This window comes from Osmerus eperlanus, chromosome 6 (genome assembly GCF_963692335.1).
Source record: "Osmerus eperlanus chromosome 6, fOsmEpe2.1, whole genome shotgun sequence".
Taxonomy (NCBI): Eukaryota; Metazoa; Chordata; class Actinopteri; order Osmeriformes; family Osmeridae; genus Osmerus; species Osmerus eperlanus.
This window is the reverse complement of record NC_085023.1, coordinates 1496056-1521752: the sequence shown is the minus strand read 5'-3', so window position 1 is coordinate 1521752 and position 25697 is coordinate 1496056. Positions and strand designations below refer to the sequence as shown.

Sequence of the window (25697 nt, the reverse complement as noted above, 5' to 3'; positions counted from 1 at the left end):
TAGCAACCAGTCACACTCACTACCATGGCAACCACACATACTCACAATCATATTCATGTTTACATCCCTGTTCTTGTTCTAAAGATAAAAATAATATTCAAATCTGATTTATTGGCCAAGCCATAATGTTAACACACACAGTATGTTAACACACACACAGTATGTTAACACACACACAGTATGTTAACACACACACAGTATGTTAACACACACAGTATGTTAACACACACACAGTATGTTAACACACACAGTATGTTAACATACTGTGTGTGTTAGTGTTAACATACTGTGTGTGTTAACACACACAGTATGTTGTGTGTGTTAACACACACAGTATGTTAACACACACACAGTATGTTGTGTGTGTTAACACACACAGTATGTTAACACACACACAGTATGTTATTAGACTACTATTATGTTATAGACTACTGTTATTTAGCAGCAAATTTGCTTTTACAGGGTTCCCGCGGGGTCTTAAAAATTCAACAATTCTTAACTTTAAATTTAAGGCCTTAAAACATCTTAAAAACAGACAGATTTTCATCCGAGGTCTTAAAGGGGTCGTTGATTGCAGAACCGAATTTACCTTGTCACAGTTGAATAACGACAGTTCAGTGGGTAAAATGGACATACAGTGAACCCAAAAGTCCATTAACAGCTCTTTCCTATGCAAATCTCACAATAAAAAAATGTTGCTGTAAAATGGTAGGTTTTGAAAAAGCCACTGAACTGACGTCAGTTCGGTGGCTCCACCTTTTTTGGCTCTGGTCTGTACCTTTGTCACGCCCCAAAATTTGCTGCGCGCTGCTCTGTGTACTTCCACGGAATTACAAAGAAGAAAGTTTTTCAAGGATATTGAAAATGGACTACGGTCGTACATGCAGTGTTCCAGCCTGTACAGGGAATGCTGACACTTTTCATAGTCTTCCCAAGGAACCAAATACTCGACGGGCTGTGATGTTTGTCTATGAGAAGATCCCTGTGCAGTTCGACCCTCAATTACACATTTGCTCGAGGACAGTTTTGAAAACCTGGGATAATGTAAAGCAGGATTTGCTATGAAGCTGTTGCTGAAAAGAGGTGCTGTTCCGACCTTATGTTTATCACAACCGCAAGCTGTAGTATGATGTTGTCGCTAACAGTTATTAGCTTTGCTAACGTATCCTGTATCTAGCATAGGTAGAATGTGTGATGATTTAGCCTAGTTTACTGGCAATGGGGTTAACGTTATTTCATGTTCCTGACTGTTTCAATCAAATAAATAACCCGTGTTGTCATGTAAATCCACAATTCAAGATGTATGTTTGTCCAGATCTATTTTTCAGCAAGATAGCTAGAGCTAACTGAAGCTGAGTTGAGTCATGATAGTTTGTTTGCTAAGCTGTAGTGCTAACGTTACCCACCTAAGTCGATCCTGTTTGCTTCGACAACAGAAGTGGAAACAACTAACGTAATCATTTCAAATGATATCTAATCAATCTGTTGAAAACAGTGTTGTGTAGACACAATAGATGTATTTGTATGTTTTTATTTCAAGTCTCCACCTTCGATGTTTCAGTGAGTGCTGTTGGCCGTGTTCAGTGTTGCCAGATTAGATTGACAGTTTTCCGCCCAATAACAATTTAAAACCCGCCCACTTCTATAAAAAAACGCCCAAATCCTTACTTTTCCAGAAAGCCTGGTAAAACCATTACATGTTCAATAGAAAATACGCCACAAACATTCAAAGCTTTGATCTGCAAAAACGGATATTAAATGTACAGATCACTAAGAGCACAGTGAGGAAAAACATTACACCTGAAGTTTTAGCTCAACACAATAAAGTAATTACATTCTGCCATGACATGTAGATTAAGCCACAATTAAACTCCAAAATCCAACCTATTTAGAATATATATAGCCAATTTTTTTTTTCAACAAGCACAGAAACACTACTAGGCCTACTGTATTTGCACCGATTGTTATCTCCCCTTCGCGATTGTTCCTCTCTATCCCTTATACACACACAAAAATGAATTGCTAGAATTTACAGTATTGTTGATACCGCAGTATCCATGGATTCCAAAGCCCCACTCCAAATGATTGTCCCTACAGTCACTGCACAAGCCAATGAGCTTACTGGCTACTAGATGGAAGAATCAAATCTCCCCAACATTTGCCGTGGAGGTTTGAAAGTAGCAGATGTCCACCCATTCCTTGAAAGGCCAGAGCGAACATCCATAAGACTGGAAAGTAGCGGTAGTCCCATGCGATTTCTTGTGTCATCCTTTAGCAGCGTCACCTGGGAAAATGCCCTCTCAACATGAGCGTTGCATATTGGCAGTGTGAGCAATCGAATGGCACCCAGTGCTAATTCCTGAAAACACTGATTTCCTCCCGCATCTTTGAACGCTTCAACTTCCATCCAAAAAGCGTCAATGGCCTGGTTACTTGAGAAACCTGCTGATGCTACATTTCTCCATTGTCATTCTAACTTGTCCATTGAGCATGAGAAAAACTCAATTGGTAAGTATTTAACTCCTGGCCTGTTTGTGGTGGACATCACAGAGGTCGGACTAAGCAGCTCCAGTTTGCACAGCATTTCCAATGATGAAGGTAAGCGCATTTGATAATGCACCAGATCTTCTTTTAGAAAAGCCATACATCGCGCTGAAATTACCTCCTTCAACTCAGGCGTTAACGTACTTCCTTCCAGAAGCTGTTGGAATGTGGTACCTAGGTCTGCATCCTGAGGTGACAGGTAGATGCTGGACGATTTAAGATCAAGTTCCCTGAGATGTGTTCATGTTCATGTTCAGTGTTCATGCGCAATACGCTGGGCTTTATAACTCTTTTCAGTGTAGACATGTACAGTTTTTCAAGATCTTTAAACACACCCAGCGTGTTTCCAGTTGGAAGTATTTATTCACGGTTCTGATTTCCGTCAAAATGGGCCGGAGAAAGTGCATGTAAAGGCTATTCGATTGGTCGCTGTACATTTCTTTCAGTACCCTAGCTGAATAACAGTGTTTTGCATTTGATACCAAGTTCAAATGGATCTTGAGTGCGTCTTTTTGATCTAAAATCCTCTCCATGCAGTCTGCTATCACTAACCAACGGGTAGAGCTGGGTGATACCAATTTCAGGGGACACTCCATCGTTTATGGTCTCATAGATATTCCTATAGTTACTCTGGCGTTTTGCTGAATGAGCAAACCAGTTATAGGTTTCTCTAATCATATATTCAAGGTTGCTTGGGAGAAGTTGCATAGCTTTGTTCGCAACTAGATCAAATGTAGGGATGGGTATCGAGAACCGGTTCCCAGTGAATCGATTCCTTGGAATCGTTAGCAAAATTCCTTAACGATTCTCTGTGCCGTTAAACAATTAAAATGCTAAGTTTAATAATGGATTGAAAATCGATATGCTCAGTTTAATCATGGGACAAGCGAACGTCTGTCTGAATAAACTATAAAAGTTCGCGCATAGACAGACTGCAGCAAACATGGCAACAAGGAAGAAGCGTTCTAAAGTTTGGTTGTATTTCACACGACAAAATGACAACAACGCCACTTGTAATGCGTATAAAAAGTCTATTTCGTCGAAGGGAGGAAATACTACAAATATGAAGAAGCATTTGAACACACAGCATGGAATGAAGTTACTGGAACGTCATGTGTTCGATGCATGCAGCAGCGCAGCTAACGTTCGCGCTTCATCTCTAACTATCTAAGGTAGAGCTAAACTGCTCAAAAGTGATCACAACCACTTGTTACTGTGTGAAGCAATTTGCCTTTATTGTGTGTAGTCGATCTAGTTATCTTCTGTCCCGTCGTTTGAAGCATACATTTTAGCTCCGGCATTCGTCTCCCATTAGTATTGATCTTATTGATCATTTCACGTTATCGGGGCGGAGTGTGTTATCAGCAAACGTTCGCGTGTCGCATTATTAAACTGAGCATATCGATTTTTAATTCATTATTAAACTTAGCATTTTAATTGCTTAACCTTTTAATAGTCCTGTTAAATGTGCCTGAAAACGCCTAAACAACATACCCAAAGTACATTGAAAGCTGTTGTTGAACCATTTGGAGTATATGCATGTAATTGGTCTCTTTTGAAAGGTGACACTGAAGTTATTTCCCCTGTTGTTAGGACCCCTGTAAGTCCTACTGGTGTTGAGTAATAGAAGCTTGAACACAAGGAAACTGAAAGTTTCTATCTCCGACTAGATTTTGTTTTGAAAACAGAGGCCTGAAGAGGCCTAGAGGTGGTAGGTATTAGCTCATTTCAGAGCCAGTCAAAGCCAGTTTGAGAAATTTGTTTAGAACGAGTGTGTGTGTGGGGGTGCAGGACGCATAGACCTATGGCTGTAGAGGGGAACATCAATAAGAGAATTGATAAGGAATCGAATCGATAAGCAGGAATTGATGAGTCGGAATCGTTAAAATCTTATCAATACGCATCCCTAATCAAATTAGTGACAAACACAGCGAATAAGCTGTAGATTAGGCTGCTTTTGATTGAGTAACGTGACACTGAGTGATTTTTTCCGACCATCACACTTGCCTCGTCTGTAGCAATCCCCACCATGTTTTTGATGTCCAGGCCACACATCCTCAGAAAGGCATCGAGTGCTTCAGTAATTCCAGTAGCTCTTGCGTTGTGAAGATCAACAAGCCCCAAATAAGTACTAACAAATTTGCCGTGTTTCTGTGAGCGGTACTTAACACACAGACACATAAGTTTACTCACTGATATGTCCGTGCTTTCGTCAAGGTAGAGAGAATAAGGAGACTCGCCAATATCTTGCTGTAACTCCTCTCTGAAGTGCGGTGCCAGGACAGACTATAACTGCGGTACACTTGGTCCTGTGCATTTTGACTGTTCCCATCTCCTCGTGCAAAATATCTGACAATCATCCACTGCGTTGATGGAAGTGTGGCAAGCAACATATGTTGCAATTCTGAGTTCACAACGTTTTTGGTCATCATTGATTGTGCCTCCACTATTACCAGCCATTGGTACTGTAAATGATTTCACGCTGGGCACACAACGGGACTTGTGCTTCTTTGTGGAAGCATGATCTTTCAGATCGCTAAGTTGAGCCCTGATCTCCGTGTTACAATATTTGCAACGTTGTTAAAGTTGTTAGTCGTCGTTGAAAGCTTTCAACGAGACATGGCTAGATCACGGCGATTTCCACTGTTGGTTACAAGCGGTACCCAGCTCCAGGTACAAGGCTCGCTGCTAACGGTACCCAGCTCCAGGTACAAGGCTCGCTGCTAACTTTGCCCAAAAAATGTTCAATTAGCTAATGTGATTGCTTCATCTGTAAATTAAATGAATGCACATTTTTTTCCGAATTTATTTGATTTTAATATTTTTGGGGTATTGCGTTGTGTAGGTCTTACATTTCAATCTTTATGGTCTTAAAATGTCTTAAAAAGGTCTTAAATTTGATTTACTGAAACCTGCAAGAACCCTGTTTTATAACCGATATAGCCAGGTTAGCAGTGCTGACTTCTGGCATATAAATCAGCTGTTTTCAAAGGGTTATCTTTATGGATGAAATTCTGGCTAGCTAACAGAACAATAATATAAAGTGGATACTTTCAGTATAAATCAGTGAATTTTGTTACATATATTAATGTGATTACTGATGTCAAACTGCCAACACATTAATGTCCTCTCAACTAAAACTGTGTGCGCTAGTTACTTCCTGTAGCGTTTTGTAAAGACATGACCATGAGCCGCACCTTAACGATTATTTGCACAAAGTTTCCCAAATATATTTTGCGGTTGCACAGATACAATTTTGGGAACCACAATGGTCACAATTTCTAGCCCTGTAATACATACTAACTCACAATATCCATAATAATATATAACACACAATATACAAGCACGTTGTCGCAAGCAAGTTGTCGCAATACGACAGTGGGTCACAATGACTGATGGGTCAATGACCCGAAGATAACACAAGGGTTAGCATGTTAGTACACAACAAGGAAGTGCATCACATATGGGAATGGAACTGATCTGTGTGTGTGTGTGTGTGTGTGTGTGTGTGTGTGTGTGTGTGTGTGTGTGTGTGTGTGTGTGTGTGTGTGTGTGTGTGTGTGTGTGTGTGTGTGTGTGTGTGTGTGTGTGTGTGTGTGTGTGTGTTTCCAGATCGCGGGCAGCAGCTCCTGGCATGCCAGGTACACAGTGCTGACGTACCTGCAGATCATGGTGTTCTACAACCTGTTCACCTTCCTGAGCCAGCCCAGCGCTGTGCAGCACGTCAGACACCTGGTCATACAGCTGCTGCAGGATGAGCAGCTGGAGGTACCTCTCTCTCTGTCTGTCTGTCTGTCTGTCTGTGTCTCTGTCTGTCTGTGTCTCTGTCTCTCTGTCTGTCTGTCTCTGTCTGTGTCTGTCTCTCTGTCTGTGTCTGTCTGTCTCTGTCTGTGTCTGTCTCTCTGTCTGTCTGTGTCTGTCTGTCTGTGTCTGTCTCTCTCTCTGTCTGTGTCTGTCTCTGTCTGTCTCTGTCTGTCTGTCTCTCTGTCTGTCTCTTTGTCTGTCTGTCTGTCTGTCTGTCTGTGTTTATCTCTCTGTCTTCTCCCTCTCTTTCTATAAATCTCCCTTGTCTATTTCCCTTTCTGTTTCCTCTCTCTTTCCTTCTCTCTCTCCCTGTCTTTCTCTTTTAAGTCCTCTGTTGCTATGAGGCTCAAGCTGCAGGAGTAGCCTGTTGCCATGGAGATCATGTTGAGATTCAAAGGGACGGGGGGATGGATGGAAGGTTGGAGATGTGTGCATCTCTCCAGTCCTCTAGTGTGTAACTGCTTTCAGCCATGGGAAATGCTACGCAGTCATTAGGGTTGGGTATCGTTTCAATGTTATCGATTCAGATTCTGGTTTTCGAATCCGGTCCCACTATGCTATTTTCATTAAATGTTTTCAGGCCATCATTTAATGGAGAGGCAGTAAGCCAGAAACTTTTGGGCTTAGCCTATATTTGAACTGTAAAGTCAGCCAATCATCCTGTAGACATGTAAGAGACTCCTCCAAGACTAGCAATTTTATGTACTGAAATACCAACAAGGGATCGTGATACCCTTCGTAGTAGTTTGGAACCGAAATGAGGACTCAAATGTCTTATCGAACTCACGGTTCTTGGAAATTGACGGTCTGAATGTGTTCTGATTTAGAGGTCAGGGTGTTGCTCCCTCCTTCTCTCCAGCTTTCTCTCATTCTCTTTATCTCTCTTTACATTTACATTTATGCATTTAGCAGACGCTTTTATCCAAAGCGACTTCCAAGAGAGAGCTTTACAAAAGAGCATAGGTCACTGATCATAACAACGAGATAGCCCCAAACATTGCGAGCAGCCAAAACATGAAGCATACATGGTGGAAAACCAAATAAGTGCCAAAGGGAAGAACCATAACAGCATGTAGTTAAACAAGTTACAACTAAACAACATGAAACTCAAAAAGTGCAAGAGTGTACCTGTAGAAAAACAACAGTAAAATATTTCACAGCGAGTACAAGATTTTAAAACCGTTACAACTAACCAACAACACTCTCAATACGAGTCATTGTGATCCTGGAGGAAACTAACATCAGGTCCAGCGAAGCATTCCTAAGTGCCGTTGTACTCCCGGAACAAGTGCGTCTTGAGCCTTTTCTTGAAGGTGGGGAGTTGATTCCACCATTGGGGGGCCAGACAGGAGAACAGCTTGTGTTGGGACCGGGCGCTCTTGAGCGGTGGGACCACCAGACGGTTGTCAGAAGAAGACCGTAGGTGGCGGGGGGGGGGGGGGGGGTGTAAGGCTGGAGGAGAGACTTGATGTAGTCGGGTGCAGTCCCGTTCACCACTCGGAACGTCAGTACCAGAATCTTGAATTTGATGCAGGCCGTGATGGGAAGCCAGTGGAGGGAGATGAGGAGCGGGGTAACATGGGAGCGTCTGGGTAGATTGAAGACCAGACGGGCCGCCGCATTCTGAATCCTCTGGAGAGGGCGGGTTGCACATGCTGGGAGACCGGCGAGCAGCGAGTTGCAGTAGTCCAACTTTGAGAGGACATACTTACCATACTTTCCTCTCTTTCTCTTTCCCACTCTTATTCTCTATCTCTTTCCATACTTTCCTCTATTTTCTTTCTCTGTCACTCCTTCCTTCTCTCTATCCTTCTCTCATTGTTTCCTTACTTCTCTCTCCCTCCCTCTCTCTATTTCACTCCATCTTTCTTTCCCACCCTCTGACTGTCTGTCTGGATACTCTGGATGGTAACCCCCCCAGGTGAGGGAAATGGCTGCCACCACGCTGAGCGGCTTCCTGCAGTGTGACTTCCTGTCCATGGACCCCTCCATGCAGAGCCACTTTGAGGAGCTGTGTAGGACCAGACTGCCCAGGAACAGAAGGAGGGAGCTAGGCTCTGCAGCGGACAGCATCCCCTCTGGAGGTACACACACACCCCATCCCCTCTGGAGGTACACACACACCCCATCTCCTCTGGAGGTAAAAAGTGAGTGTGTATATATAAACGTGTGTAAACGTGTGTGCAGACCTGGTGAGGCGTCATGCGGGCGTGTTGGGGCTGAGTGCCTGCGTCCTCTCCTCTCCCTACGATGTCCCCACATGGATGCCCCAGCTGCTCATGGACCTGAGCGCTCACCTCAACGACACCCAGCCCATAGAGGTACACACACACACAGCCCATAGAGGTACACACACACACAGCCCATAGAGATACACACACACACAGCCCATAGAGGTACACGCACACACAGCCCATAGAGATACACACACACACAGCCCATAGAGGTACACACACACACAGCCCATAGAGATACACACACACACAGCCCATAGAGGTACACGCACACACACCTCTCACCCTCCTCTCTCTCTTTTCTGCAGATGACGGTGAAGAAGACTCTGTCTAACTTCCGCAGGACTCACCATGACAACTGGCAGGAGCACAAACAGCAGTTCACTGATGACCAGCTGCTGGTGCTGACTGACCTGCTGGTGTCCCCCTGCTACTATGCCTAGACAGGTACACACACACTACCTGCTGGTGTCCCCCTGCTACTATGCCTAGACAGGTACACACACACACTACCTGCTGGTGTCCCCCTGCTACTATGCCTAGACAGGTACACACACACACACACTACCTGCTGGTGTCCCCCTGCTACTATGCCTAGACAGGTACACACACACACACACTACCTGCTGGTGTCCCCCTGCTACTATGCCTAGACAGGTACACACACACTACCTGCTGGTGTCCCCCTGCTACTATGCCTAGACATGTACACACACACACACTACCTGCTGGTGTCCCTCTGCTACTATGCCTAGACAGGTACACACACACACACACACACACTACCTGCTGGTGTCCCTCTGCTACTATGCCTAGACAGGTACACACACACTACCTGCTGGTGTCCCTCTGCTACTATGCCTAGACAGGTACACACACACTACCTGCTGGTGTACCCCTGCTACTATGCCTAGACAGGTACACACACACACACTACCTGCTGGTGTCCCCCTGCTACTATGCCTAGACAGGTACACACACACACTACCTGCTGGTGTCCCCCTGCTACTATGCCTAGACAGGTACACACACACACTACCTGCTGGTGTCCCCCTGCTACTATGCCTAGACAGGTACACACACACACTACCTGCTGGTGTCCCCCTGCTACTATGCCTAGACAGGTACACACACACACTACCTGCTGGTGTCCCCCTGCTACTATGCCTAGATAGGTACACACACACACACTACCTGCTGGTGTACCCCTGCTACTATGCCTAGACAGGTACACACACACACACTACCTGCTGGTGTCCCCCTGCTACTATGCCTAGACAGGTACACACACACACACACTACCTGCTGGTGTCCCCCTGCTACTATGCCTAGACAGGTACACACACACTACCTGCTGGTGTACCCCTGCTACTATGCCTAGACAGGTACACACACACTACCTGCTGGTGTCCCCCTGCTACTATGCCTAGACAGGTACACACACACACACTACCTGCTGGTGTACCCCTGCTACTATGCCTAGACAGGTACACACACACACACTACCTGCTGGTGTCCCTCTGCTACTATGCCTAGACAGGTACACACACACACACTACCTGCTGGTGTACCCCTGCTACTATGCCTAGACAGGTACACACACACACACACACACACTACCTGCTGGTGTCCCCCTGCTACTATGCCTAGACAGGTACACACACACTACCTGCTGGTGTCCCCCTGCTACTATGCCTAGACAGGTACACACACACTACCTGCTGGTGTCCCCCTGCTACTATGCCTAGACAGGTACACACACACACAGTACCTGCTGGTGTACCCCTGCTACTATGCCTAGACAGGTACACACACACACACACTACCTGCTGGTGTACCCCTGCTACTATGCCTAGACAGGTACACACACACACTACCTGCTGGTGTCCCCCTGCTACTATGCCTAGACAGGTACACACACACTACCTGCTGGTGTACCCCTGCTAATATGCCTAGACAGGTACACACACACTACCTGCTGGTGTACCCCTGCTACTATGCCTAGACAGGTACACACACACACACACACACACTACCTTCTGGTGTCCCCCTGCTACTATGCCTAGACAGGTACACACACACACACTACCTGCTGGTGTCCCCCTGCTACTATGCCTAGACAGGTACACACACACACACACACTACCTGCTGGTGTCCCCCTGCTACTATGCCTAGACAGGTACACACACACTACCTGCTGGTGTCCCTCTGCTACTATGCCTAGACATGTACACACACACACACTACCTGCTGGTGTCCCCCTGCTACTATGCCTAGACAGGTACACACACACACTACCTGCTGGTGTACCCCTGCTACTATGCCTAGACAGGTACACACACACACTACCTGCTGGTGTACCCCTGCTACTATGCCTAGACAGGTACACACACACACACTACCTGCTGGTGTCCCCCTGCTACTATGCCTAGACAGGTACACACACACACTACCTGCTGGTGTCCCCCTGCTACTATGCCTAGATAGGTACACACACACTACCTGCTGGTGTCCCCCTGCTACTATGCCTAGACAGGTACACACACACACACTACCTGCTGGTGTACCCCTGCTACTGTACACACACACACACCACCAGAGACCAGTGCTCACCCTGGTATCCTGCTGTGTCTTCAGATGGTGATCAGCTGAACATTTCCTCCATGGTCTGGTCTCCTGGAGGGATGCTGTTGGCCAGGAGGAGTGACAGGAGATAGCACAGGAGATGGCACAGGAGATATGATACAGGAGATGGCACAGGAGATATGATACAGGAGATATGATACAGGAGATGGCACAGGAGATGGTACAGGAAGCCGGAAGGAAATAATAACTTGACTCTGCTGGTCTCTACTGGACTCTTCCAGACTCTACTAGTCAATATTGGTCTCTACTGGTGCAACGTTGTCTCTTCTGGAGTCAACTGGTCTAATATGGTTCCTGCTGGTCTCTGCTGGACCCAAGACAGAGAGAGGCCAGGGCGGGAGGAGAGGACTTAAATAAAGAGTTGTGTATTTATGTATTGAGCGCTCATTTACATTTCTACTACACTTAATATTTAAGATTGAACCACCGCAGGAATAACTGGTCTGCGGTTTGTAATATTACTGTACAGGTGTGTGTGTGTGTGTTTGAGACCGCCTACATCTATCTGAGCATCTGGCCATGTGTGTGTGTTTTATCTATATGATTATATGCATATTTTATGTATATATCCTGTATATAACAAACACAACATATTTATTGTATTTATTTTATTTTGAAGTGTTGGTGATAAAAAATCTTCTTAGAGAGTTCATAGATTTGGTAGAGTGCTATCTTTCTACCTGCTCTTGCATGGTCTGTGTGTAGTTGAGAGTGTGTGTGTGTAATTTAGGGTGTGTGTGTGTGTGTGTGAGAAGTGTGCTGTGAAGATCTGAGCGCAGTGTGATAAACAAGTCCCAAGACCCCCCCCTATCTCTCCCAGCAAGACCTGTATCTCTGTATCAGTAGAGTCCAGCAAGACCTGTATCTCTGTACCAGGAGAGAACAGCAACACCTTTATCTCTGTACCAGAAGACACCAGAAAGACCTCTATCTCTGTACCAGGAGACACCAGAAAGACCTCTATCTCTGTACCAGGAGACACCAGAAAGACCTCTATCTCTGTACCAGGAGACACCAGAAAGACCTGTATCTCTACCAGGAGAGACCAGAAGCAAGACCTGTATCTCTGTACCAGGAGAGTCCAGCAAGACCTGTATTATTGTACCAGGAAAGACCACCAAGACCTGTATCTTTGTACCAGGAGACACCTGCAACACCTGTATCTCTGTACCAGGTGAGACCAGAGACCAGACCTGTATCGCGGTACAAGGAGAGACCAAGACCTGTATCTCCATACCAGGAGAGACCAGAAGTAAGACATCCTGCAGTTCCCTCTTTTCTTAATTTCTTACCTTTACTTTCTTTTAACGCCCGGTGAGAAACCTTTTGGTTTATTGTTTTGGGCTTGTCGCCTCATGGAGATGTGAGCCCAGTCTCTCGGACACACCATCCAGTTTAGTACCTCACTTCTGTAGAGTGTAGTGCCAAAACTGCAAGTGTTTTTTTTTTTTTTTTATGTACTGTTTGCTTATATTTAATGAATAAAAAAAATAAAAAAAATTGGTTGTTTGTATGAAACTTTTGACTTTGGGTTGTGTTTAGTCTGTCAAGGTGTAGCAGGCTACTTTTAACAAGAAATAACAATACGGTATCTAATTATGCTTGAACAGTTTTTTGTGTGAGGAGGGGGGCGGGGCGGGGCGGGGGCATGGTTAGACCTAAATACAGTGATGATAGATGATCTTTGACTATAAGATAAAAAAATATATATACGAATTATCCGCTCAGCGCTTGAGGCGGTACCTGCGTTTATACGTCGGTAGTGACTTCATACCTCCCCCACGTCCTGCCCGACGTTCTTCAACCAAGAGGATGGATGTGCCGTCAAGACACGAATAAACGGTGTATTGTCCGATTTTTTGAACACGCGGATATGTCAGCGATTATGAATACATAAGGTAAGAATTCGAAGGAAAAAATCGAAATTCGTCTCCCGGTATGTCTTCTGGGGCCGTTGCTAGTAACGCAGCCTTTCAAAATGCGCCGTTTTTGCTGCAGTGTGCAGGTCGTTCACGTCAAAAGGGCTCCAGTGTGTATAATGTGGGATGTTAATTATAAAGGAGGCTCACGCGTAGGCATCGTTTCTAATACAACTGGGATTTTAGATGACAGTAATTTTAAACATGTTTTAATGAACGATGTTCGTGCCATTACCATTGAAATGGGCATCACAAAAACGTCACAGTCTTTCTTGCTTTTTTTTTTCTTCAAAACTCGATGTTCAGCCAGTACGTTATTATAATACAGAAACGTATTTATCATAGACATGTGGACGTTTGCGTGATCTCGCGGCCTACCGGCTCTGTTCCCTGTGTGAGTGTTGTGTTCTGTCTCCTAAGCTCGAGCCAGGGGCAGCGATGGCGGAGCCGGCCTGCAGGAAGATGTGAAGAAGAGCTCCAACCCCCCTGAGAGCCATGAACGCCTCCCTCCCCCCCCCAGGTCTGCTGGTGCCCCCCCAACCCGCCCTCAACACCAGCTCCGACCCCCACTCCTCCCCCCGCTGGGAGCTGATCCACACCGCAACCCTGACGGCCTGCTCCTTCCTCCTCCTCCTCATCTTCATCCTAGGTTCCTACGGTAACCTGGTGGTGTTTCTCTCCTTCTTCGACCCTGCGTTCCGGAAGTTCCGCACCAACTTTGACTTCCTGATCCTGAACCTGTCTGTGTGCGACCTGTTCCTGTGCTGCGCCGGGGCGCCAATGTTCGCCCTCGTCCTTTTCCTGGACGGAGGGGGCGGAGTCTCCCAGGGCTTCTGCTTCGCCTTCCAGCTCAGCAGCTCTGGCTTCGTCCTGGTCTCCCTGGAGACGGTGGCGGTGATCGCGCTGCACAGGCTGCGCGTGGTCCTGGGGCAGCAGCCGTACCGCTCCGCCTCCCCGCCCTGCACCCTGGCCCTCACTGCCCTGCTGTGGGCCTCCAGCTTCACCATGGCCACGCTGCTCACCCTCAGGGCGTACGCCCGGAGGGACGGGCCCTGCCTGCCGCACCTGGGCCCGGCGGGGGCGCGCGCCCGCGTGGTGCTGTACGTCTACCTGGCCGACTTCGCCTTCTGCGTGGCCGTGGTGACCGTCTCGTACCTGATGATCGCTCGGACGCTGAGGAAGAACGCGCGGGTGAGGAGGTGCCCGGTGATCGCGGTGGACGCCACTCGGCCCCCCGCCCCGCTGGTGGTCGCTGGCTTCGAGGGCGTCCAGGTGCCGTCGCTTTACCGCAACCAGAGCTACAACAAGCTGCAGCACGTCCAGACGCACCCGCTCCCCCCCCGCGTCACGCCAGTGCCGGGCGCCGCCCAGGGCGCCACCTGCTGCCAGCTGGTCTCCTCCGTCAACCTGGCCTCGGCCAAGGACTCGCGCGCGGTGAGCACGTGTGTGGTGATTGTGTGCTGCGTGCTGCTGTGCTGCCTCCCCATGGGCGTGGCGCTGGCGCAGGACGTGCTGGGCCCACGCAGCAGCTCAGCCCACCTGCAGCTGGAGCTCTGCAGCCTGGCGCTCATCCTGCTCAAGTCGGGCATCAACCCGTTCGTCTACTCCCGGAACAGCGCCGGGCTGCGGCGCCGGGTGCTCTGCTGCCTCCAGTGGGTGGCGCTGGTGTTCCTCTGCTGCAAGCACAAGACCCGTCTGCACGCCATGGGCAAGGGCAGCCTGGAGGCCAACAGGAACAAGTCGTCTCACCACGAGACCAACTCTGCGTATGTGCTGTCGCCCAAGCCCCAGCGCAGGCTGGTGGACCAGGCCTGCGGGCCCAGCCAGTCCAGGGAGCCTGCAGGGAGCCCCCGTACCACTGGGGGGCGCCGCCCGCGGCCGCCCAGCACCTCCACCCCCATCAACACGCGCATCGAGCCCTACTACAGCATCTACAACAGCAGCCCCTCGGCCGGCCCCAGCTCCCCCAGCACCCTGCAGCCCAACAGCAACCCAGCCTTCAGCCTCGCCAAATCCTACGTGGCGCTGCACTACCACACCCACCAGGACGCCCTGCAGGACCGTGAGAGCAGCACAGTGCACCAGATCCCCATCCCATCTGTTTAAGACCCTCAGTCTAACCTCTCACTCCTAATCCTAACCTCACCCCTACCCCCCCACTCCTCATCCTAACCTCACCCATACCCCCCACTCCTAATCCTAACCTCACCCCTACCCCCCCACTCCTAATCCTAACCTCACCCATACCCCCCCACTCCTAATCCTAATCTCACCCCTACCCCTACCCCCCCACTCCTAATCCTAACCTCACCCATACCCCCCCACTCCTAATCCTAACCTCACCCCTACCCCCCTACTCCTAATCCTAACCTCACCCCTACCCCCCCACTCCTAATCCTAACCTCACCCCTACCCCCCCACTCCTAACCCTAACCTCCCCTCGTCTCTACCAGGGAGTTTATAAATGGCTGCCATGTCTGAAGCTCTTCCCCCTCCCTCGGAGATGGGAGTCTGCGGACCAGAGTTGTCATAATCCAGATTGGATTTTCATAACAAAGGAAGTGTTATTCAATTGACTGAATAACACCATCACAACATTTTACATATTGTTCTATTTAGATGGTATTTCTCTTCAAAATAATAGTGATTGTGAACCTCATGCATTTTCTATCAATCAATAAATGTTTTGCGACTGTAGTGTGTTTAGTTGTATAGTATGTAGTGACATGGTTAGATAAGGGGTAGATGGAATGGGAACATGTTTGCCCCACACAAGTCCTGGAGAATATATTGAAGGTCTTTTACAATCAGTTACCCAATGTTATACAGTATTTTACTGTCATTTTCAGTGTTCACTGCCTACAGCAGTGAACAATTAATATGTCCTACAGCAGTGAAGTATGAATGTCCTACAGCAGTACCTGGGTATAGCTCAGCACAGTGGTTCTAAGATGGCCTAACTTCGGGGCCCACATTTTTCCTTGGCCATGAAGTCATGACCCCAAAATAATTTCATTTCCAAACCATTATAATTTATTTCACAAATCAATTTCAGTGATCATTTGTGTACTAGAATGCGGGCGGCAGTGTGGAGCCTCCGCACATTTCAAAATAAAAGCGCACCATCGGAAGTTTGGTAACTTATAAAAATAAAAGTTTGACTTTTTGACGGAGCCGAAGCACCATGTACACAACCCTCTTCACACCAGCTCGCAACCCACTTTTGAATCCAGTTGAGAAACACTAATATACATCATGTAAAAACATCTTATTTATATTAACGATGTTTTGGGCCCTTTCAGCTTCATGTACTCAGGAGATAAACAAAGATAAACAAGAAATCAGTGAGAGAAAGATGCAGAAAATGACCCAGACCGGAATCGAACCCAGACCCCTGTGGTAAGGCTCACCGGGGGGTTATACATCAAATATTCATGTGATATTTTAAGGTGTTTTGTATCAAAAGCAGCCTTTTATATTTAAACTTAATTTTTATTATTTAAAAATCCAAACTCTTTCCTTCCAGGTGGAAAACAGGTAGGCCACAACAACTTATTTGATTCAGTTACAGCTACTGGTTGTAGCTTATTTCCCATAACAGAGGATGTGCCAAAGTCAATGTAAAATGACAGGAGAGACAACAGCAATTGTAGTTTTTAAATCTAAATGGAAGCACCGTCCAACCAACACCTCAGGATAAACGACATACAACTTTACAGTCTGAATGTGTCAGTGTGACATGGTTTAGTTGTTATTTCAGCTGAGATGCGGGGCGGGGTCAGGGTGGGTGGTGAAGACAGGGGCAGGATGGGGTTAGGATCGGGGTGGGTGGCGAGGGTTGGGGCGGGGTAAGAGTCAAGGTGGGGGTGGGGGCGGGGCCCCCAGCTCGCCCCTGTCAAGGTTCTCTGGGTCTGTCAAGGTTCTCTCTCTCAAGAACCCCTTTATCCTCTGTCCTCTTGTCCTTCCTTCCTCCTCTCCTCCTCCTCCTCCTCTAGCTGGATATGGACAGCAGGCCCTGTTCCTCTCCTCCTCCTCCTTTCCTCCTCTTCCTCTCCTCCTCTTCTCTAACTGGATATGGACAGCAGGCCCTGTTCGTCAGCTGTGTCCAGGATCTTGCAGATGACCGGAGACTCCACCTTCAAACCAACACACACAACCATGAGTCCTGAGACTGTGATTATAGGTGTGTTGATGCGTGTGTATAGGCGTGTAGATGTGTGTGTGTGTGTGTAGAGATGTGTGTGTGAGATGGGAAGATATGTGTGTGTTAACCCTTGTGTTATCTTCGGGTCGTTCTGACCCATCAGTCATTGTGACCCACCGTCGTATTGCGACAACTTTACCGCATACAAAAACAAAGTGAAGCATTTTCTTTTAACCGTTGGGCTGTCTCAGACCCCCCACATTGCGAAGGTTAAAAGAAAATTATTTTTATTTGGTTTTGTATTGGGTAAAATTGGGTAAACACAACGATGGTTCGTTATGAACCTTTGGGTCATGTGACCCGAAGGCAGCACGAGGGTTAAGACAAGTGTAGATATGTGTGTGTGTATAGGTGTGTAGGTACGTGTATTTAGGTGTGTGTATATACAGTTAGGTCCATAAATATTTGGACATTGACACAATTTTCATCATTTTGGCTCTGTATACCACCACAATGGATTTGAAATTAAACAATCAAGATGTGCTTTAAGTGCAGACTTTCAGCTTTAATTTCAGGGTATTTACATCCAAATCAGGTGAACGGTGTAGGAATTACAATACATTTTATATGTGCCCCCCCCCCCCCTTTTTAAGGGACCAAAAGTAATTGGACAATTGGCTGCTCAGCTGTTCCATGGCCAGGTGTATGTTATTCCCTCATGGGAGTTTGTTATTTCATTGACAAGGAGCAGATAAAAGGTGTAGAGTTAATTTCAAGTATGGTATTTCTGTTTGGAATCTGTTGCTGTCAACTCTCAATATGAAGTCCAAAGAGCTGTCACCATCAGTGAAGCAAGCCATCGTTAGGCTGAAAAATCAAAACAAACCTATCAGAGAGATAGCAAAAACATTAGGTGTGGCCAAATCAACTGTTTGGTACATTCTTAAAAAGAAAGAACGCACTGGTGAGCTCAGCAACACCAAAAGACCTGGAAGACCACGGAAAACAACTGTGGTGGATGACAGAAGAATTCTTTCCCTGGTGAAGAAAAACCCCTTCACAACAGTTGGCCAGATCAAGAACACTCTCCAGGAGGTAGGCGTATCTGTGTCAAAGTCAAAAATTAAGAGAAGACTTCACCAGAGTAAATACAGAGGGTTCACCACAAGATGTAAACCATTGGTGAGTCTCAAAAACAGGAAGACCAGATTAGAGTTTGCCAAAAAACATCTAAAAGAGCCTGTACAGTTCTGGAACAACATCCTATGGACAGATGAGACCAAGATCAACTTGTACCAGAATGATGGGAAGAGAAGAGTATGGAGAAGGGAAGGAACTGCTCATGATCCAAAGCATACCACCTCATCAGTGAAGCATGGTGGAGGTAGTGTTATGGCGTGGGCATGTATGGCTGCCAATGGAACTGGTTCCCTTGTATTTATCGATGATGTGACTGCTGACAAAAGCAGTAGGATGAATTCTGAAGTGTTTCTGGCAATATTATCTGCTCAGATTCAGCCAAATGCTTCAGAACTCATAGGACGGCGCTTCACAGTGCAGATGGACAATGACCCGAAGCATACTGCGAAAGCAACCAAAGAGTTTTTTAAGGCAAAGAAGTGGAATATTCTGCAATGGCCAAGTCAATCACCTGACCTAAATCCAATTGAGCACGCATTTCACTTGCTAAAGACAAAACTGAAGGGAAAATGCCCCAAGAACAAGCAGAAACTGAAGACAGTTGCAGTAGAGGCCTGGCAGAGCATCACCAGGGACGAAACCCAGCGTCTGGTGATGTCTATGGGTTCCAGACTTCAGGCTGTCATTGACTGCAAAGGATTTGCAACCAAGTATTAAAAGTGACAATTAGATTTATGATTATGTTAGTTTGTCCAATTATTTTTGGTCCCTTAAAAAGGGGGGGGGGGGCACATATAAAATGTGTTGTAATTCCTACACCGTTCACCTGATTTGGATGTAAATACCCTGAAATTAAAGCTGAAAGTCTGCACTTAAAGCACATCTTGATTGTTTCATTTCAAATCCATTGTGGTGGTATACAGAGCCAAAATGATGAAAATTGTGTCAATGTCCAAATATTTATGGACTTAACTGTAGGTGCATAGATATGTGTGTGTGTGTGTAGTTAAGTGTGTGAGTGTGTGCATCTTCTACCCCTAGGATGTACTGGCAGGTTTGAGGCTCCAGCATGTAGACTGTTACAGCATGAGGGGACTCTGATTCCTTACACCTGGAACACACCCACCCAGAGTCAGATCAGTGTCCAGGGGCCATCACACACACACACCCAGAGTCAGATCAGTGTCCAGGGGCCATCACACACACACACCCAGAGTCAGATCAGTGTCCAGGGGCCATCACACACACACACCCAGAGTCAGATCAGTGTCCAGGGGCCATCACACACACACACACACACCCAGAGTCAGATCAGTGTCCAGGGGCCATCACACACACACACACACACCCAGAGTCAGATCAGTGTCCAGGGGCCATCACACACACACACACACACCCAGAGTCAGATCAGTGTCCAGGGGCCATCACACACACACACACACACACAGAGTCAGATCAGTGTCCAGGGGCCATCACACACACACACACACAGAGTCAGATCAGTGTCCAGGGGCCATCACACACACACACACACACCCAGAGTCAGATCAGTGTCCAGGGGCCATCACACACACACACACACCCAGAGTCAGATCAGTGTCCAGGGGCCATCACACACACACAGAGTCAGATCAGTGTCCAGGGGCCATCACACACACCCAGAGTCAGATCAGTGTCCAGGGGCCATCACACACACACACACACCCAGAGTCAGATCAGTGTCCAGGGGCCATCACACACACACACCCAGAGTCAGATCAGTGTCCAGGGGCCATCACACACACACCCAGAGTCAGATCAGTGTCCAGGGGCCATCACACACACCCAGAGTCAGATCAGTGTCCAGGGGCCATCACACACACACCCAGAGTCAGATCAGTGTCCAGGGGCCATCACACACACACCCAGAGTCAGATCAGTGTCCAGGGGCCATCACACACACACACACACCCAGAGTCAGATCAGTGTCCAGGGGCCATCACACACACACACACACCCAGAGTCAGATCAGTGTCCAGGGGCCATCACACACACACACACACCCAGAGTCAGATCAGTGTCCAGGGGCCATCACACACACACACACACACAGAGTCAGATCAGTGTCCAGGGGCCATCACACACACACACACACCCAGAGTCAGATCAGTGTCCAGGGGCCATCACACACACACACACACACAGAGTCAGATCAGTGTCCAGGGGCCATCACACACACACACACACACAGAGTCAGATCAGTGTCCATCACACACACACACAGAGTCAGATCAGTGTCCAGGGGCCATCACACACACCCAGAGTCAGATCAGTGTCCAGGGGCCATCACACACACACACACACCCAGAGTCAGATCAGTGTCCAGGGGCCATCACACACACACAGAGTCAGATCAGTGTCCAGGGGCCATCACACACACACAGAGTCAGATCAGTGTCCAGGGGCCATCACACACACACACACACCCAGAGTCAGATCAGTGTCCAGGGGCCATCACACACACACACCCAGAGTCAGATCAGTGTCCAGGGGCCATCACACACACACCCAGAGTCAGATCAGTGTCCAGGGGCCATCACACACACCCAGAGTCAGATCAGTGTCCAGGGGCCATCACACACACACCCAGAGTCAGATCAGTGTCCAGGGGCCATCACACACACACCCAGAGTCAGATCAGTGTCCAGGGGCCATCACACACACACACACACCCAGAGTCAGATCAGTGTCCAGGGGCCATCACACACACACACACACCCAGAGTCAGATCAGTGTCCAGGGGCCATCACACACACACACACACCCAGAGTCAGATCAGTGTCCAGGGGCCATCACACACACACACACACACAGAGTCAGATCAGTGTCCAGGGGCCATCACACACACACACACACCCAGAGTCAGATCAGTGTCCAGGGGCCATCACACACACACACACACACAGAGTCAGATCAGTGTCCAGGGGCCATCACACACACACACACACACAGAGTCAGATCAGTGTCCATCACACACACACACAGAGTCAGATCAGTGTCCAGGGGCCATCACACACACCCAGAGTCAGATCAGTGTCCAGGGGCCATCACACACACACACACACCCAGAGTCAGATCAGTGTCCAGGGGCCATCACACACACCCAGAGTCAGATCAGTGTCCAGGGGCCATCACACACACACACAGAGTCAGATCAGTGTCCAGGGGCCATCACACACACACAGAGTCAGATCAGTGTCCAGGGGCCATCACACACCCACACACCCAGAGTCAGATCAGTGTCCAGGGGCCATCACACACACACCCAGTCAGATCAGTGTCCAGGGGCCATCACACACACACCCAGTCAGATCAGTGTCCAGGGGCCATCACACACCCACACACACAGAGTCAGATCAGTGTCCAGGGGCCATCACACACACACACACACACAGAGTCAGATCAGTGTCCAGGGGCCATCACACACACACAGAGTCAGATCAGTGTCCAGGGGCCATCACACACACACAGAGTCAGATCAGTGTCCAGGGGCCATCACACACACACCCAGTCAGATCAGTGTCCAGGGGCCATCACACACCCACACACCCAGAGTCAGATCAGTGTCCAGGGGCCATCACACACACACCCAGTCAGATCAGTGTCCAGGGGCCATCACACACACACCCAGTCAGATCAGTGTCCAGGGGCCATCACACACCCACACACACAGAGTCAGATCAGTGTCCAGGGGCCATCACACACACACACACACACAGAGTCAGATCAGTGTCCAGGGGCCATCACACACACACAGAGTCAGATCAGTGTCCAGGGGCCATCACACACACACAGAGTCAGATCAGTGTCCAGGGGCCATCACACACACACAGAGTCAGATCAGTGTCCAGGGGCCATCACACACACACCCAGTCAGATCAGTGTCCAGGGGCCATCACACACACACACACACAGAGTCAGATCAGTGTCCAGGGGCCATCACACACACACACACCCAGAGTCAGATCAGTGTCCAGGGGCCATCACACACAAACACACCCAGAGTCAGATCAGTGTCCAGGGGCCATCACACACACACACACACCCAGAGTCAGATCAGTGTCCAGGGGCCATCACACACACACACACCCAGAGTCAGATCAGTGTCCATCACACACACACACACCCAGAGTCAGATCAGTGTCCATCACACACACACAGAGTCAGATCAGTGTCCAGGGGCCATCACACACACACACACCCAGAGTCAGATCAGTGTCCAGGGGCCATCACACACAAACACACCCAGAGTCAGATCAGTGTCCAGGGGCCATCACACACACACACACACCCAGAGTCAGATCAGTGTCCAGGGGCCATCACACACACACACACAGAGTCAGATCAGTGTCCATCACACACACACACACCCAGAGTCAGATCAGTGTCCATCACACACACACAGAGTCAGATCAGTGTCCAGGGGCCATCACACACACACAGTCAGATCAGTGTCCAGGGGCCATCACACACACCCAGAGTCAGATCAGTGTCCAGGGGCCATCACACACACACACCCACCCAGAGTCAGATCAGTGTCCAGGGGCCATCACACACACACACACACCCAGAGTCAGATCAGTGTCCAGGGGCCATCACACACACACAGAGTCAGATCAGTGTCCAGGGGCCATCACACACAGAGTCAGATCAGTGTCCAGGGGCCATCACACACACACCCAGAGTCAGATCAGTGTCCAGGGGCCATCACACACACACACACACACACACCCAGAGTCAGATCAGTGTCCAGGGGCCATCACACACCCACACACCCAGAGTCAGATCAGTGTCCAGGGGCCATCACACACACACACACCCAGAGTCAGATCAGTGTCCAGGGGCCATCACACACACACACAGAGTCAGATCAGTGTCCAGGGGCCATCACACACACACAGAGTCAGATCAGTGTCCAGGGGCCATCACACACACGCACACAGAGTCAGATCAGTGTCCATGCTTCCTGAGGTGTAGACCCTCTCCTTACTTCAGCTTGACGATGACCTGTCTGGGTTTCCCTGTCAAGTCACACAAGTCCCCGTGGCCGTAGAAGTGAGACACCAACCTAGAGACAAGACAAGAGAGACCTTCAGTACATAATAAGACGATATAAGAGACCTTCAGTATATAATAAGACATTATAAGAGACCTTCAGTAAATAAGACAATATAAGAGACCTTCAGTATATAATAAGACAATGTAAGAGACCTTCAGTATATAATAAGTGGGATAAGCGTTTTTTTTTTTTACAATTTATTTGTTACCATTCGTAGTGTTGATCAGCAGAGAAATAGTTCGCCAAAGACGTTGAACATGGATAGCAACGGCGATGGCAACAACTGTTGGCATTCTGTTTCTTCACTGGCGATGGCAACAACTCAGCCTTTAACCAAGTATCAAAATCGCCGTATTTCCCCAAAATAATAAAGTTAATTGGAAACTCATCCATAGTTGCCTGGTATATATAGGCTACTTTTATTCCGATAGGCTTCGGATCAGCTGACGTCGCTAAGCAACGGAGTACGCTGGGGTTGAAAAGTTACCGGACTACTTGCGGAGTGCTACGAAAGACGTGAATCCGAGGCAAAAAGGCCACTTCCCTTGACAGCGGTCAATTATACATAGCAACGGTCAAATATAAAAAAATAATTGACCACAGAACGTTGGGAAGCCCCATTCAAGTGAATGGAGCATTCTACAGCATTAAGAACAGCCGTGTAATAAGACAATATAAGAGACGTTCAGTATATAATGAGAGGATATATAGGAGTCTTCTGCAGACCCGCTGTGGGGTCTCAGAAGCATGGCAACACCATTCTAGATAGTGGTAGACTGGAAAAACTCAATGTAGGGGAGGAGAGGAAGAGAGAGGTGAGGGCGGGGAGGAGATGAGATGGAGGAAATAGACGAGAGGGAGGAGAGAAGAGAAGAGAGGGAGAGGAGGAGATGAGATGGAGGAAATAGAGGAGAGGAAGAGAGGGATGGGAGGAGATGAAGGAAATAGAGGAGAGGGAGGAGAGGAGTGTCGTACTTGACTTTCTGCTGGCCGTTGTCCTTCAGCTGGTAGGAGCGAGCTACGTTCCTCTGAGCCCAGTCCAGATGTTCCTCTAGACTCCAGCTGCCCACCACCACGATGCTCTTCCCCTGCTCCTTATCCTGAACGCACACACACACATTCACACACACGTGTATATAAACACACACGCATGTGTGCACATACACACGGTGCATTGTCCACAACGTCCCTGTGAGCAGACAGACTCACCTCGTGGTACTGATGTACATGTCTACCGTAGCAGAACTCATACTTCCACCAGCCTACCCCCTGGAGCACACACAGGAAGGAATGACATCACACACAGGATTTAACATCATACCACAGCCCAGTGAGCAACAACCAATAGGAGAGCAGATCTCACCCCATGCAGGCAGTAGGAGCCACTCAGAAACTCCCTGATCAGCTGCTCATCTGTCAGGTGGGAGATGTGGGTGGAGCCTACCGTCACCTGAGTCTGCCCGCCCACCACCAAGGGCTTGTGGGTGGAGCTAAATGCCTCTTCTCTGACTGGAGACTCCGCCTCCTCCTGGAATGGGCGGGGACAAGTTAGAGTTGACAGTGCTTCATACCTAGTTCACTGTCCTACTGTCTCCCCCCCCCCCTCCCTCCCTCTTCTTCCCCCTTTCCTCCCCCTCCTCTCCTCCCTCCACTCCTCTCCCTTCCCCCCTTTCCTCCCCCTCCTCTCCTCTCCCCCTCCCCGCTTCTCCCCCCCTCCTCTCCTCTCCCCCTCCCCGCTTCCCCCCCCTCCTCTCCTCTCCCCCTCTCTCCTCTCCCTTCCCCCCTTTCCCCCCCCTCCTCTCCTCTCCCACCTCCCTCCCTCCTCTACTCCTCTCCCCCCTTTCCTCCCCCTCCTCTCCTCCCTCCCCCTCCTCTCCTCCCTCCCTCCTTCCCTCACTTCCTCTCCCCCTCCCCTCCCCTCCCCCCCCTCCTGTCCCCCTCTCCCCCCTCCCTCCCTCTTCTCCCCTCCTCCTCTCTTCTCCCCCCTCCCTCCTCTCCCCCCATCCCCCCCTCGTCTCCTCTCCCCCATCCCTCCCTCCCCTCCTCCTCTCCCCCTCACTCCTCCCCTCCTACAGTCTCTCCTCCCTCACTTATCCTCAATCTTTAACTTGTTTCCAGCCTCAACTCTCCCAGTCTCCTCCCACCCCCCTCTGTCCCCCGTCTCACC

At 48.6% G+C, this 25697-nt stretch overlaps 3 protein-coding genes across 5 annotated transcripts in view; 2 read left to right on the top strand and 1 right to left on the bottom strand.

Moving 5' to 3' along the window:
* The window catches only part of psme4a (proteasome activator subunit 4a), an 87566-nt gene extending 75539 nt beyond the window's left edge, over positions 1-12027 (top strand). For 2 of the 3 annotated variants that reach the window (XM_062462953.1, XM_062462955.1), the window contains 5 exons: positions 6157-6312; positions 8270-8432; positions 8536-8669; positions 8891-9029; positions 11221-12027. In XM_062462953.1, the coding sequence (XP_062318937.1) occupies positions 6157-6312; positions 8270-8432; positions 8536-8669; positions 8891-9025 (588 nt within the window). In that variant the 3' untranslated portion in view covers positions 9026-9029; positions 11221-12027. Of the gene's footprint in view, positions 1-6156; positions 6313-8269; positions 8433-8535; positions 8670-8890; positions 9030-9078; positions 9099-11220 lie in introns of those variants that run through there. The other variant, XM_062462954.1, reaches the window with a different exon arrangement.
* An 866-nt stretch (positions 12028-12893) lies between these two features.
* On the top strand, positions 12894-15873 carry gpr75 (G protein-coupled receptor 75). The gene is made up of 3 exons (XM_062464560.1): positions 12894-13127; positions 13569-15271; positions 15519-15873. Exon 2 carries the CDS (start codon positions 13644-13646, stop codon positions 15252-15254), a length of 1611 nt encoding a protein of 536 aa, XP_062320544.1. The 5' UTR covers positions 12894-13127; positions 13569-13643; the 3' UTR covers positions 15255-15271; positions 15519-15873.
* Positions 15874-16619: 746 nt separating this feature from the next.
* The window catches only part of erlec1 (endoplasmic reticulum lectin 1), an 11433-nt gene continuing 2355 nt past the window's right edge, over positions 16620-25697 (bottom strand). Inside the window, exons 7-12 of the mRNA XM_062464473.1 lie at positions 24894-25091; positions 24740-24799; positions 24506-24630; positions 23462-23539; positions 19468-19543; positions 16620-17284 (exon numbers count right to left, since the gene is read on the bottom strand). Of these exons, the coding sequence (XP_062320457.1) occupies positions 17213-17284; positions 19468-19543; positions 23462-23539; positions 24506-24630; positions 24740-24799; positions 24894-25091 (609 nt within the window). The 3' untranslated portion in view covers positions 16620-17212. The remainder of the gene's footprint in view (positions 17285-19467; positions 19544-23461; positions 23540-24505; positions 24631-24739; positions 24800-24893; positions 25092-25697) is intronic.